This window comes from Sinocyclocheilus rhinocerous, unplaced genomic scaffold, assembly GCF_001515625.1.
Source record: "Sinocyclocheilus rhinocerous isolate Xijiao unplaced genomic scaffold, SAMN03320098_v1.1 scaffold245, whole genome shotgun sequence".
NCBI lineage: Eukaryota > Metazoa > Chordata > Actinopteri > Cypriniformes > Cyprinidae > Sinocyclocheilus > Sinocyclocheilus rhinocerous.
In genome coordinates this window covers 373698-387746 of record NW_015659923.1, presented here as the reverse complement: position 1 = coordinate 387746, position 14049 = coordinate 373698, and the positions used below count along the sequence as shown (strand labels likewise).

Below are 14049 nucleotides of genomic sequence, written 5' to 3'. Positions count from 1 at the left end.
GGGTGCAGTCAGGAGGCCCTTTTAGGTGTGCAGGTCAGCATCGCACAGCAGATGTGAATTTTCGGACCAGACACAATGTGGTTACCACAGCAAACAGAAGATTGTACGAAAGTACGATGTAAAAATTTCCAAGCCAATTAAATCGTCCAAAATCACCCAGGAGATCAAACCTTGTTATTCCTGCAGCAAGTAAGACACAGAAAAATGGTAAATTCTCAGATTCCCTATTTTTTTTTTAAACATACAATAGGTGGGAGTTTCTTAAAAAAAATCTCAAGCATAAATAGAAACAAAGAGTGAAGAAAGGGGGAGATGGTTTGTTGGAAAGAAAGGACTGAAAGAGCAGGTGAGGGCTCATGATGAAGACACGATAAAAAGAAGGCCATTCTGAAAGACACTTCAAGGACTACAGCTCCATCTTAATCAGATTACACAACATAATAAGGTATCTTTTCCCACATCCTAGATAAGTCTGACATTTACCATCTGCTGTCATATTTCAGTTAGAATGAAGATTGTTTATTGTCGTCAGATAATACATTCTTTCTGAAACAAAACGGACAAGTTGCACTGTGCTATTTTTATATGACTAAATGATCCATGGCCACAGGGTGCATGTGGACATTTAAAAGAAATGTGTACAGCATAAAAATCTGAAATTTGAGTATTGTTTTTCCAAGTTGCCAAACAAGTGATTGCCTGAATTAATCATACTGAATACAGCATGTGCAATCTGACATGAATTAACACAGGTCATCACTTCATCACTTAACACAGACGGATACAAACAAGATAAAATAAGGCAAAAAATACAAGTGAGTTCATCATTAAAATAACAAAATATTTAAAAGAGATTCATTTTACAAAGCAATTTAAACTTCTGAAAAAGGATTCAATTTTTCATAGAAGTACTTTCATGTTCAATTTTCTGATTTCAAATCAAACACTCCAAAGATCTGAAACATTTGTTTGAGGACAGATAAAGGATTAACAACCACTGACGTCAAATTAAGCACTTTTAATCACAGTCAAATCAGAGTTCAACTAGCTTCATATTTCAAAAAGGAACAATCTACCTCCTTTTCCCCCTTTGCATCATGGCTTTTTCCTATTGGGCATGTTTCTTTTTTCCTCCTCCTGCTTTTGGGTGCTCCTTTAAATAACATTATAATTCAACCTGGAACAATCTACCTCCTTTTCCCCCTTTGCATCATGGCTTTTTCCTATTGGGCATGTTTCTTTTTTCCTCCTCTCCTGCTTTTGGGTGCTCCTTTAAATAACATTATAATTCAACCCTTTTCTGGACTACCTCTAAATAAAACATTGGGTACAACAGGCTGACTCCTGAGGATAACTTAAAACAACTTCAATGTTTCCATTCAAAATCTCAAGCACCATCCAGTTTGTTGAAAGTGGTAAAAAAGGGTCGGGTTTTCATCCTTGGGCAAACATATTCATCCTAAGTTAGATGTGCTTAGTTTTCAGACTGACGAGCCAGGTTTAAAAAAAAAAACTGTTTGTCTGTCCAGCATTTACTAATTATCGCAATTAAAGACCAACAGTGTACACTGGCAAACCTAAATCCTCAAATGTATTCATTAGTTACACCAATTAATTAATTTATTTTTTACTTTAGGATTTTTCTTCCCTAGGATTTCCACCTTGATAAATCCCTTGTAGTTTTTTCCCGCCAGTCCTAAAAGAAGAAAAAACTGCAGAAGGATAAACTAAACAATTTAGTTTATTTAATTAAAGGAGCTTTTCTAGACTTCATGACCAGTTGATGAGGGCAATGACCCGTTTCTGTACTCTGTAACGTTTAAAAAGGAATTGTAAAGAGAATCACATTTAAACTGAGCAAAATTCTAATGTCAAAAGGTTTCTCTTCTGCATGCCTGATTCTTTGGCCGTGGTCAAATTTACACCATTATTCAAAGTAAATTAATTGCATAGAATCTAATAACATCTGTAGTCCTTCAGATACAACAAGGTCTATAACAGCTAGTCACTGACAGCCATGTTGAATTAAAACAATGGCATAAAACATTAGGTGAATGGCACTCTCTCACTGATGAACAAATCTCTTATTTAGCTAATTCTTTCTCAGGTGACCCCTTGTAATGGCTTAGTGAAATAAAGAAACCTACTTCTCAGAAAGGAAAAAAAAAATCAAGAGTTTAATATCGTTAAAAAAAGAGAGTGTTAGGGTGAGAGTTGTTAACTGTCTGTGTAAAAGTCAGTGCTGTCACACAAGTCAGTTTGCCTTTCCCACATTTTCAACAGGCTCCTGCAGTCTGTTATGTGCACGCACGCACACACACACACACTTCACACTATATTAGTGAGGACATCTTATAGACCTCCATTGTTTTATATAAGGTTAATGATATGTCCTAACTCGACCCCTAACCCTAAACATCACCCCCACAAAAACATGATTCAGCTGTTCATGATTTTAACTAGTGATGTCTGGCTCACTAGTCAGTGTTCAACATGTTTTACTATGTTAGTGAGGACGTTTCAATAGAGAAGATATTTTGGACCTCACAGATACAGCCAAACCTGTAAATATTTGTACACACACACACGCACACGCACACGCGCAGTATTTCTGCAGGACTCCCATCTTTCCACACGGGGGATGTGTGTGAGTCTATGTGATAGTAAATGTGTTTTAATTTGTCTGAGACTGTATGACCAAAGTTGTTGAAATTCTTTGGTCAAAAAAAAATAAAAAATACTTCAAGCAACCTCTCCTTTCATCTATTCAGTGCAGCACAGCAGAAATGTTGATATTTTTCTGAAGCTCCCAGTGAGTCACTGATACTCACTCATTCACTCACACATACACACAATGCTATTTGAACAGCTGTGTCTGTAGCTTGCCATGTTGTTTATTGCAGCTATTGTGACGGCTGTTCGTCTGTCCTTTTTCTCGCTCCATTCTTGTGTAAAATCTCTATGGCAAATCCTGCTGGAATGTAACTTGTTAAATCTTAACAGTGGAAATGAGTTTGCCTGTATGTGTATACGTCAATGCAGCTGAAAAATTTATGAAAATGGTAGTATCCAAACACAAACAAATGTTTAATGTAATGTTTATGGTAACCCAAAAAATACACAGCTGTATTCAAAAGTTACAGCTTTTGAATACAGCTTTTGAATAATTGTATTCAAAAATTACACTGCTGTTCAAAAGTTTGGGATCAGTAAGTTTTTTTTATGTTTTTTTAAAAAATGTTTGTAATGCTCATCCATGCTGTATCTATTTGATCAAAAATACAGAAAAAATTCAATTTTGTGAAATACTATTGCAATTTAAAATAACAGTTTTCAATTTTAATATACTTTAAAATATATTCCTGTGAAGCAAAGCTGGATTTTCAGCATCATTACTCCAGTCTTCAGTGTCACATGATTCTTCAGAAATCATTCTAATATGCTGATGTATAATCAATGTTGGAAACAGTTGTGCTGCTTAATATTTTTTGGGACCTGTGATATTTTTTTTTTAGGATTCTTTGATAAATAAAAAGTAAAAAAGAACAGTGTTTATTCAAAATAGAAAGTTTGGGGTCAGTAAATTTTTTTTTTTTTTTTTTTAAAGAGCAGGTCATATGGGTTTTCGAAAAATATATCTTTTGCAGTTTGTAAGGTAGCTATCCTTCAATGTAAACAGTCTGCAAAGTTGTTAATCAAAAAAGTGCATGATAAATAAAGATATTGTCTCAGAATCGCCTTAATGAGTAGTTATAAACCTTTTGTTGTGCTCGTCATTTTACCGAGGACTGCTTCTCTAATCTTGCCTTTTATCTTCGTTGGCTTCTAATCTTCTTTATTTGGACCAACAAGCGTCTCCGAACCACAACCTGTAAGTATGATTGATACGTTATGTGTACATTTTCAATTGAGTGCTCAAAATATCAAGTTTTTTTTTTGTGCTAATATGTGATGTATACCTAGTGCGGCTTTAGGTTTCCAGGTAAAGCACAATATATTTTGGTTTTCAAACTGTATTGTTTCATCAGTTAGTCACGTTATCACTCGGCTAACATATCCACTATTATTATTTTGTTAAGTGTTTACAGTTTAGCAGCTGTGGGCACGATTCGCTTGCATAAGTGTTAAACAAAATGTTTTTATGTCATTATTTTAAGAACTGATTGGAGCACTATATTATTGTTTTATGTAAAGGTGCATGCTAGGGTTGCCAGGTTGTCACAACAAAACCCGCCCAATTGCTACTCAAAACTAGCCCAATCGTGTTTCGAGGGTGGTCCCCCTTTAAAAATCGCGTTCTGGGGTGTAAAATACACGCTTTCAGTCGGGGTTCCCCTGGTAAATTCGCATTCCAGTGCCTAAATATGACGTTATTGGGGTCGCTACAACCCGCGACATCAAAAACAACCGCGGACTTGGCCACACAGATGGTAGCGCTCGCTAACTTGCTCAAGCGCTCATCTTTGTGCCAATCACAACAGGCTTGGCCAGCGGACCAATCAGAGCAGAGTAGGCTTGTGGAAGGGAGGGGTTTACAGACATTTCGCTCAGAACTGAACCGAACAAACCGTTTCGAAATCATGGACAAATGACTCTATGTATAAATGTATATTCTGGGAAAATTACAGTGTTTTCTGACCTTAGATGCATTTAAACCTGTTGTAGGGGACTCCAACACAACTAGGGCTGCAACTAATGATTATTTTGATAATCGATTAGTTGGCCGGTTATTTTTTCCCCGATTAATCAGATTAAAAACCAAAAAAAAGCCCAATTTTTTATATTTTTTCTGGGGGAAAAAAACACTATTCCACATTCTGCCTAATGTCTTTCAAACAAACATGCCAACTGAATGCTATGAAAACATACAGTGCTTAATTTATTAGACCACCTGTCATAATAAAGAGAAAACACAAATATTTTAGGAATCTGTCAAAAAAAATTTTAAATCTAACAATGATAATGTCATTTACTGGGCAAATAACAAACTGAAACAAATAAATATAATTTATTTACATAATAACAAAAATGGCATCCTATGCCTTTCATAACTAAAGAGCTTATGCATATTGGAGGACTAACCCATACAGAAAGCTAAAAAATGATTTTGGTAATCACCAAGTTTAGAGTAGCAGTGGCACAAACCTTACCTAATTTGTTAAAAAACTTACATACATTTTGTTTTAATAAATTTGTTAAGCACTGCATAGTGAATATAGTTTAAATCTCTACATTAAAAATTTAAATAATAATAAAGATAATAAAGACGAATAAAATCACAAACTCAGTGTTGACCAACAGGTGAGAGTAATGTTCTGCAGGAACACAATCACAAACACAATTAATGCAAAAATGGAAATGCTTGCGTGAATTTGTGATATTTACAGTTAAGCATATGACCGTAAACTGAAAGTTTTTGCGCTGAGGATGCATACGCATCTGTCAAGCTTCCTGACAGGGCAAGCCATTAGCCTACGCTAATGCATTAAGTTAGTTTAAAGCTTAAAATAAAGAATTCTCATGTTTTGGGCAGCTTGGTTCACGTCCTTCTCCCGCAGCATCTCATTCTGTTTCCTCCACTATTTTTAGATGCATTTTGTAATTCAGTGCTTTAATTTGACGCGACCAGCTGATGTTGGACATGCACTGTGGGCAGACCTGACTAATCGATAATGAGAATCGTTGTCGATTATTTCCATTATCGATAATAATCGATTTTATCGATTAGTTGTTGCAGCCCTAAACACAATATTAGGACACTTTAAAAAACCATATGACCTGCTCTTTAAAGGAGTTACAACAGCTGGGCAATAAATCGCATGTTTATTTTAGATCTGTTTGGCAGCAGCAATATACATTAAATAAATCAATAAATCCACTGCTCTCTTGTCTCCTCTGAGGCTGGGACTCTAAATAGTGTTCTGTGCTCGTCTGTGCAGCCAAAGGCAGAACAGTTAGCATGTTTTGCTCAAACTTTCGCCATGGCATTAGAGCTGGTACACCGTTGTGGCTTGCGAAATCAAAATAACGACGCCGTGGGTGGAAACTGACAGATTAAGGGGCATATTATAATGAGATCCATTTGCCACGTCACCAAGGGAGTGAAATCAGACGCGCTCGTTTTCGCAGACGCTTGCAGAAAAAGGCTTACCAAAACAAAGTTACTGGGTTAATCATTTTCACGTTTCCTTGGTTGGTAGATGCACCGGGGACCTGATTATAGCACTTAAAACCTGGAAAAGTCAGATTTTCATGATATGTCACCTTTAAATTAATACTTTTATTCAGCAAGGATGTGTTAAATGGATAAAAAGTGATAGCAAAGACTTATATTGTTACAAAAAATTTCTATTTTTAATAAATGCTGTTTCTTTTTAACTTTTTATTCCTCAAGGAATCAAAGAAAAAAGTATCACAGGTTCCAGAAAATATTAAGCAGCACAACAGTTTTAACACTGATAATAAATCAGCATATTAGAATGATTTCTGAAAGATCATGTGACACTGAAGACTGGAGTAATGGCTGATGAAAATTCAGTGCTGCATCACAGAAATAAATTATATTTTAAAGTATATTAAAATAAGAAACCAATATTAGAAATTGCAATAATAATTTCACAATATTACAGTTTTTTTGTATTTTGATCAAATAAATACAGCCTTCATGAGCATAAGAGACTCCATTAAAAAAACATTAAAAATCTTACTGATCCCAAACTTTTGAATGGCAGTGTATGTACACATGCAGGTTAGGAGGACCTTACCAAGTGTTCGGGACATGACAGGCAAGGCCGAGCTCAGCACTAGAATGGATACACAGCAACCAATGATCTACAAGAAAAGACAAGACTAAGAAACATTTCCACCATTCCAAATTTAATATATGATAAAAGATCCCATAGTTGATGGCTAAAAACATTAAATGCACCATGACCAAATTTCTTGCAAAATAATATCAGTGTTTCCCCTGCCATTATATTAGTGGGGCGGCCCGCCCCCCCAAGGGCACCCCCCTTGTTGAAGAATGACAAGAATTCAACTTCTCAGAATTGGAAACAATTTTACTCCACAACAAATTGTCAATGTTTTATACAGTTAGTCCAACCTAGTGTGAACAGGCCTTAAAACTGAAGCAGTGTTGCAGATCCTACCGTTGTCATGGTAGTGTCGTCTTTTCTGGGTGTGAGCTCCTGAAAGATGCGAAGGCTATAGAAGCCAACCACAGATGAGACCATCAGATAACGGTTCAAGAGTTAAGACTAACCCAGTTGTTTCCGTCAAACCATTCACTAACATTTCCCTCTAGAACACACTCACAACAATCATAAGCAAACAGCTTTGAGTCCCTTCACTAAACACACACAATCTGTGATCAAACACTCGACTGGAGCTTATGCAGCATTAGATTATCACACACAGCAAAGGATACAACATGAGAATGATTTCGATAACCGCCTGGGCAACTCCAAATGTGGATAAGGAGGCATTTCCAATATCTCTTTCCTGCAGAAACAGAGTGAAAGTTACTGTCAATGGTTATTTTCATAAACTGATTTTTTTTTCCTCCACATAAAATTTGCTTTCAGAATATGAACATTTTTCGTATGTCTCTCAAAGGCACCGTTTGAGGTTCTGGACTGAGTGGAGTAACTGCATGTAGTGGACGTGTTTTAGCGACGTGCCCAATGCACAGGCTCCTGTTACAACCAAAGCGGTGTAATCTAAATAAGACTACAGTGTTGACACCTCAGTGCTTCAGGCAGTGAGAGCAGAAAAAAGCGGCACAAATATTTGGAGCTGTTCTGAGTGAACGCTATTATGAAGAAATAAAACACATAAAGCTCAGATTAGTGAAGTTTCCCCTCTCACCAATGAGGACAGACAGAGTGAAATTGGCGAAGTAATGAATGGAAGCAGATGAAAGAAATCTTTTTAAATTCACCGCCGCTCACACACGCATAATATGTGAGCAGGTGTTCAAACAAAAAAGAAGAAGAAAAAAAGGCAATGGTGCTCTTACAGTAAGAGGCTGCATAGCATGAATGGCTGCCAAAAATTAAGAGAAAAATGTGGAAAAAAAGAAACCAAAACAAATGCGCTGGCAAACAAAGTTTTTCAATCTCAGGCCTTTAATATCTTTTGAAGTCATTGACGTGATCTGAAGGTTTGGATTGGAATTATTACAATAAAAGCCAACATTTATTTGACATAATTTATCAATGTAAAACAACTTTAGTCTGGGCTTGACAAGCAAAAAAAATAAAATAAGAATCAATCACCGCTCTCATTCTAATGATGTGTATTTGACAGCAGACTAATTCAAAATCAACAGAGCATATAAAAATATTTATGATGATCTTTCTAACCGGATTAGATCGAATCTGAACAAGATTTTATAATGTCAGTCTTGCTTGCTGTTATTGATGACAGGCCTGAAGAAAGTTTACATGTGATTGAAAAACCGGAGAAGCTCAACTAAACACCTGCTCGTAAAATATCATTAAACACTCAAACTGTTACATAAGTGAATAGTAGTTGGGTCACGCTTTATTATAATTCTCTAACCATTAACTACGACTTTTGCCTCAATAAACTCCTAATTTGCTGTTTATTAATAGTAAGGTAGTTGTTAATTTAAGGTATTGGGTAGGATTAGGGATGTAGAATATGGTCATGCTTTATAAGTACTAATAAACAGCCAATATGTTAATAATAGGCATGCTAATAAGCAACTAGTTAATAGAGAGAATCGGTGCCTATACTAAAGTGTCACCAGTAGTTGACATTGTAGTAGCAGTGGGAAAAGAACTAATGTGATCAAACATAAAAACCCAAGAATTATATATATATATATATATATATAAACAGGATTTAATAGAAAACATAAGTCGACATCATTTTAAAGTCAGTTTAATTTTTAGAATTTAGAAGCAACAACACAGTATACAGCACTACATGATTTAAGTATTGAAAATAAAGATATTTATAAAATAAATTTTATTATTATTAAAATAACATATATACACACACACACACACATACATACATATGTACACATCCATCCTTGACTGTCATTTAACTTGTAGCAATAAACCGACTGATATTATTGAAGAGGACAGGTATCTCAAATCCCCTTTTTTGCTCAGAGCTGTGTCAGGTGTTTGCTGGCGCTGCTTAACACCTGTGATTGAGTGAGTTTAAGGATATCTGTGTGTACACCTTCCTTCAGGTGTGTCCTAACTACACTGCATGTTTTGATGTGCCTCAGCTACCTCTGATGAAGGATAATAACAGAAAAAAAGCAGCAAAAAACTAATCATGGATTAGACAGGCCTTTTTTTTTTAAAGATGTTTACTGACAGGTTATGTGTCATATCTGTTGACTCTTGTCAAAGGTTCAGAGGTCAAAAAGAGAAATATGATCTCTCTCGCTTTCCCTCTCATCTCGTTTCTCATTCCATCATTCCTTCTGCCCCGCATTGACACGTGAGATACGAGTTCGGATGAGAAACAGACATTAATGAGGCTGTTTTTAGCATCGACAATAATTCTGAATCCATGGGGAGTGACAGCAATAAGACTTTTATTGCAGTCATTAGCAACAGTGCATCAGACAGCTTAATGCAGGCAGTGCCATTGCATTAGATCTCCTTACCTCACAGCCACATTTACGATGCCCTTCCTTATCTGACAGTCTGGAGTTAACCTAGTTACCTTAACTCGCATCAATCTCTCTCTTAAGAATGTTGCGGAATGCTGGCCCTCCCCCCGCCACATCCCAAGCCGACGTAAAAACCATCAAACAGACGTGCAGACACCGCTGCTGGGTTGTCGTGGTTACATGAGATCTTAAGCATGGCACCAGTCCAGCTCATCAAACGCATAAACCATTAACCAGCCTGTCAAGAGGGCCCTTCGTCTCTGAACACTGTGACAAGGGTAATTTGGGGGATTTTCAGTCAAGCGTCATGCCAAGGCAAATATCGACACTAATAAAATAATTAGAATGGGGAGCAGGCACTCTTATAGAGCAGCTCAACACTATCAAACCGTGGCCAGAAAAAGGATATGTTGAATTTCCTTTGTTGTGGGAAGACAAAGAAGAAATGTATGGAGCAGGGACAGCAGGTGGGAACGGTGAAGTAGAGTGAGATAAGACCATCATTGTATGGAGGAAAAGAAAGAGTGAGAACAAAAGAATGTTCATCTTAAAAGAAAAAAAAAACAAAAACAGGAAATTATGTAACTGACTTGGTCCCATATTCAATCAGCTGCAGCTTGTAATTTCCTTGTCAAAGAGAAAACTGACACTGTCTTCACTAGGGCTGTGTATCACCAGCAAAGTCACGATACGATACGTATCACGATACAGATGCCACGATACGATACATATCACGATATATGACTGCACTGAATTTCACCTCAGCAGAATTTAGTAAAACAGCTGTTTATTAAACACTGCTTACTATAGTGCCATTTCTAACTATTGGCAGAGCAGGCAGTTGACCTCTGCATTATGAAGGACCTCCATAACTGTACCACAGTACAATATAGGTAATGGCATATGTTTCATGTTTACATTGGGCACTCTCCACTAGGTACAATATTCTGATTGTTTGCATCTTGTTTTTAAGCCTATAAATAATAATGTACTCGTTCTAATAAATTTAAATTGTAATGTACTCATTCTAATATATAAAAAAATTATATTTACATTGCTGGTAGGTTATCATTGCACAAATTAACACACTCTCTACGTTTAAAAACTAAAAATTAGATGAGTTCTAAAATAATGAAAAAAATCCCATAATGTACGATAATTTCATAATTTTATGGCAATTCAAATGATGGTAGTTGTAGTGATATGGCTTCTATATTTATACACGAAATCGGCTCATTACAGACAATCTAAATGCGCTCGTGCACACCTCAGAGTGTGTTAAGAATGCAGGAGGGTGCCCTGCTTTAAAGCCAACGAGCACTATGTTGCGGTCCATGATGGCAAGAACCCTCTCAACATCTGGCAACACACAGGCTTCCGATGACATCGGCTCAGATGTGGAGTTAACAGCTAAAGTCTGTCTACACTGGACGGACAAAGTGAGTGTTAAAAATAATTTTAATACGTCATAAATAGATGAGGCATCGGTTTACTGTCGGGGATGTGTCGTGTCGCATCCAGTGCAAACAGTCACTGATTAGCCTATAATGGTTTCTATAGTAGCCTATTTTGTCGCACTACTCGCGTCCAATGTAAACACGGTACGCCTAGTTATCTATTGTGGTAATTTGCAGGTCGTGTCAAAAAGTTGTTTTTTTTAGATAAATAGCTGTATTCTGTACTTTGACTCGTGTACGATAATTTTCTTCCAAATACGATAATTTTGAGCTTCTGGTACGATACCTGAACATTTCCAATCTGGCAACACTGTTTGGGGATTACGTCTCTTTATATCAGGCAACCCCGGTTGTGTTCCTCTGCGGCCAGATTAAACCTTGTTGTAGCCTATATATTATGGTCTATTCATTATTTTTTAGAAACCTTGCACTTTTCTACTCCGTTTTAAACGTTGTTCTTGTATTCAAATTAAGCTCGGTCCACTGCTGCACACGTGCCACAATATCGATACTGGGACAGCTGTATCGATACTCGTATCGTCAAATCTCTGTGACGATACATCGTCGTATCGATGTATCGAACACAGCACTAGTCTTCACACAGTCGAAAATTGCGCAATGATGGTTTCATTACAGAGCTTTGACTTAAAACACCCATTTAAGACGAATGAGGTCTGTGTACAGAGTTTCACACACATACGGTGCATGAGTGCCTTTGAATTGACATCAAGCAGAGCGAATGGGAGCGCAACTCTGATAAAAAGCATCAAACAGCAGTGACATGATACACATCTCAACCTGCCTTTTCTTCTACAGCACACACCTGAGCATATCTGGAATTCAGTGTGCCCTGATGCAAAGCGTGCTTTTTGCAGGACAGCGAGAGAGGGAGCAAGTGAACGAAAAGCTGAGTATTTGTTTATATTTTCAGGTTTGTTGACTTGCATTTTTCTTACCGTTGAACCCTTTGGCAAAGCCGTCTCATCAACAAGCAAGTACACAATGTTCAGGGCAACCAGGAGAACAGAAATCGCCTGCAAGCAGCACGGATGGAAACAAACATAAGCATTATAAACAGTAGAAAGAAACATCAAACCAACTTATGAAAAAAAACGGCATCAAATCACATGCTTTGTGGTTCGTTATGATAACCCTGCCAAGGCTAAATAAACACGTACCGTTCCAGCAAGCAGGATCAGCATCACTATGGGGTAAAGGAGGTTCTTTTCCCAGGCTGAGGCCTTCTTTCTCCTTTCTAGGACAGAGGGTGAGAGAAACGACATTGTAGTTTCTGACTAGCGGTACGTATGTTTACCATGAACTGACGTTGAGCAACTTATCCCCAATCCCTTTAATTAGTCCATTCCTCAGAAAAACAATTTCAAACCAAGATAAAGAGTAAAGGCCTGTTCACACCAAGGACAATAACTATAAAGATAACGATAAAGATAAATTTCTAAAAATCATTCTCAATATTAAAGAATAGCAGAGTCCACACTACAGCTATAAAGATAAAGGCACTGAGAAATTATATTGTGTAGGAATCACTTTCAGAACAATTTTTTCCAGTCATAGTTATCTTTATAGTTATCGTTCTTGGTGTGAATGGGCCTTAACTATAGAAAGATGAAATATCTATTTAATGTAGGACAATTTTCAGAAGATTATCTTTCAACTAGCAGAGCTATCAAATAAATACACTATTTACATCAGTGTAACATTTTACAAGTTTAATGAACAAGCAATGAACAGGCTTAAATGTATTATTATTACATAAAATAAAACTAGCTTAGAATTTTAAAAAGTAGTAGTCCATGTATAAATTAACATTTACCTACATTAATAAATGCTGTAAAAGTATTGTCCTTGTCAGTTTATGATACCAAGTGCATTAACTAATGTTAACAAATAAAACTTACTGTGAAGTGTCAAACACATACTTCTGTTTAAATGGTTGGGGTCAGTAAAATTTGAATAGAAACATACTTTTAATTAGCAGTTAAGCATTAAATTGATCAAAAGTGATGTGGAAAAAAAGTGAGAATTTTAAAGAAAAAATGTTATTAAGCAGCACAACGGTTTATAATATTGATAATAAGAAATGCTTCTTGAGCAGCAAATCAGCATATTAGAATGGTTTCTGAAGGATCATGTGACACTGAAGGCTAATAATTATGCTGAAAATTCAGCTTTGCCATCACAGGAATAAATTACATTTTAAAATAGAAAACAAGTCATTTTAAATTATTTCACAATTTTACTGTAAATTTGATCAAATAACTGCAGCCTTGGTGAACATAAGAGGCTTCTTTCAAAAACATCTACAAAACCTTGAACGGTAGTGAATAAGAACGACAGCTTTACTGTAGAAAATTCATTGCTTTGTATTTTATTAGTGTGTTGAAATAACAGCTACCAGTTATTTCTGGGTTAACTCAAGTAAATCCACATCTGTGTGAGCACAGTTCAGAGGTTTCAGCATAGTTCAGAAGAGTGGCAAATATTAGGGATTCTCCTGCTACATCCATGAAGTAATTCTAGAACATCTTTTCTCGATCCCAGTGTCTGTCACTCCTGTGCCTCTCTGTCCTCTACCCTCTCCTTCTCAACATCTCGCACTCTGATTCTGCTCTGGCTCTGAGGTTGGCAGGGTTCCCTGCATATGCACCATGCTGCCTCTAAATTAATGACCGCACTTGGAGAGACAGCCACAATAAAGTTTGCATCACACTCCAATATCCTAAGTGCCTTTGTGGCCTCCTCTCCTTCCAACTGCTCGTCTCTCCGGAATCATTTATAATACCCCAAAACACAGGCTGACGTCGAAAATGATACAGCCATACCCTATTTGGCCTCAGTCCAAATGACTGTTCACATTCAATTATGCACACACTATGCAATTCAACAATATTATGAGGAATGGATATTGCA

General features: G+C 36.7%; 1 protein-coding gene across 1 annotated transcript in view; it reads right to left on the bottom strand.

Annotated features, from left to right (window-relative positions):
* Positions 1 to 34: 34 nt before the first annotated feature.
* Positions 35 to 14049, bottom strand: part of LOC107724382 (limb region 1 protein homolog) — a 37663-nt gene continuing 23648 nt past the window's right edge. The window contains exons 11-16 of the mRNA XM_016533290.1: positions 12297 to 12373; positions 12075 to 12152; positions 7411 to 7503; positions 7152 to 7250; positions 6765 to 6831; positions 35 to 180 (exon numbers count right to left, since the gene is read on the bottom strand). Coding sequence (XP_016388776.1) covers positions 35 to 180; positions 6765 to 6831; positions 7152 to 7250; positions 7411 to 7503; positions 12075 to 12152; positions 12297 to 12373 — 560 coding nt within the window. The remainder of the gene's footprint in view (positions 181 to 6764; positions 6832 to 7151; positions 7251 to 7410; positions 7504 to 12074; positions 12153 to 12296; positions 12374 to 14049) is intronic.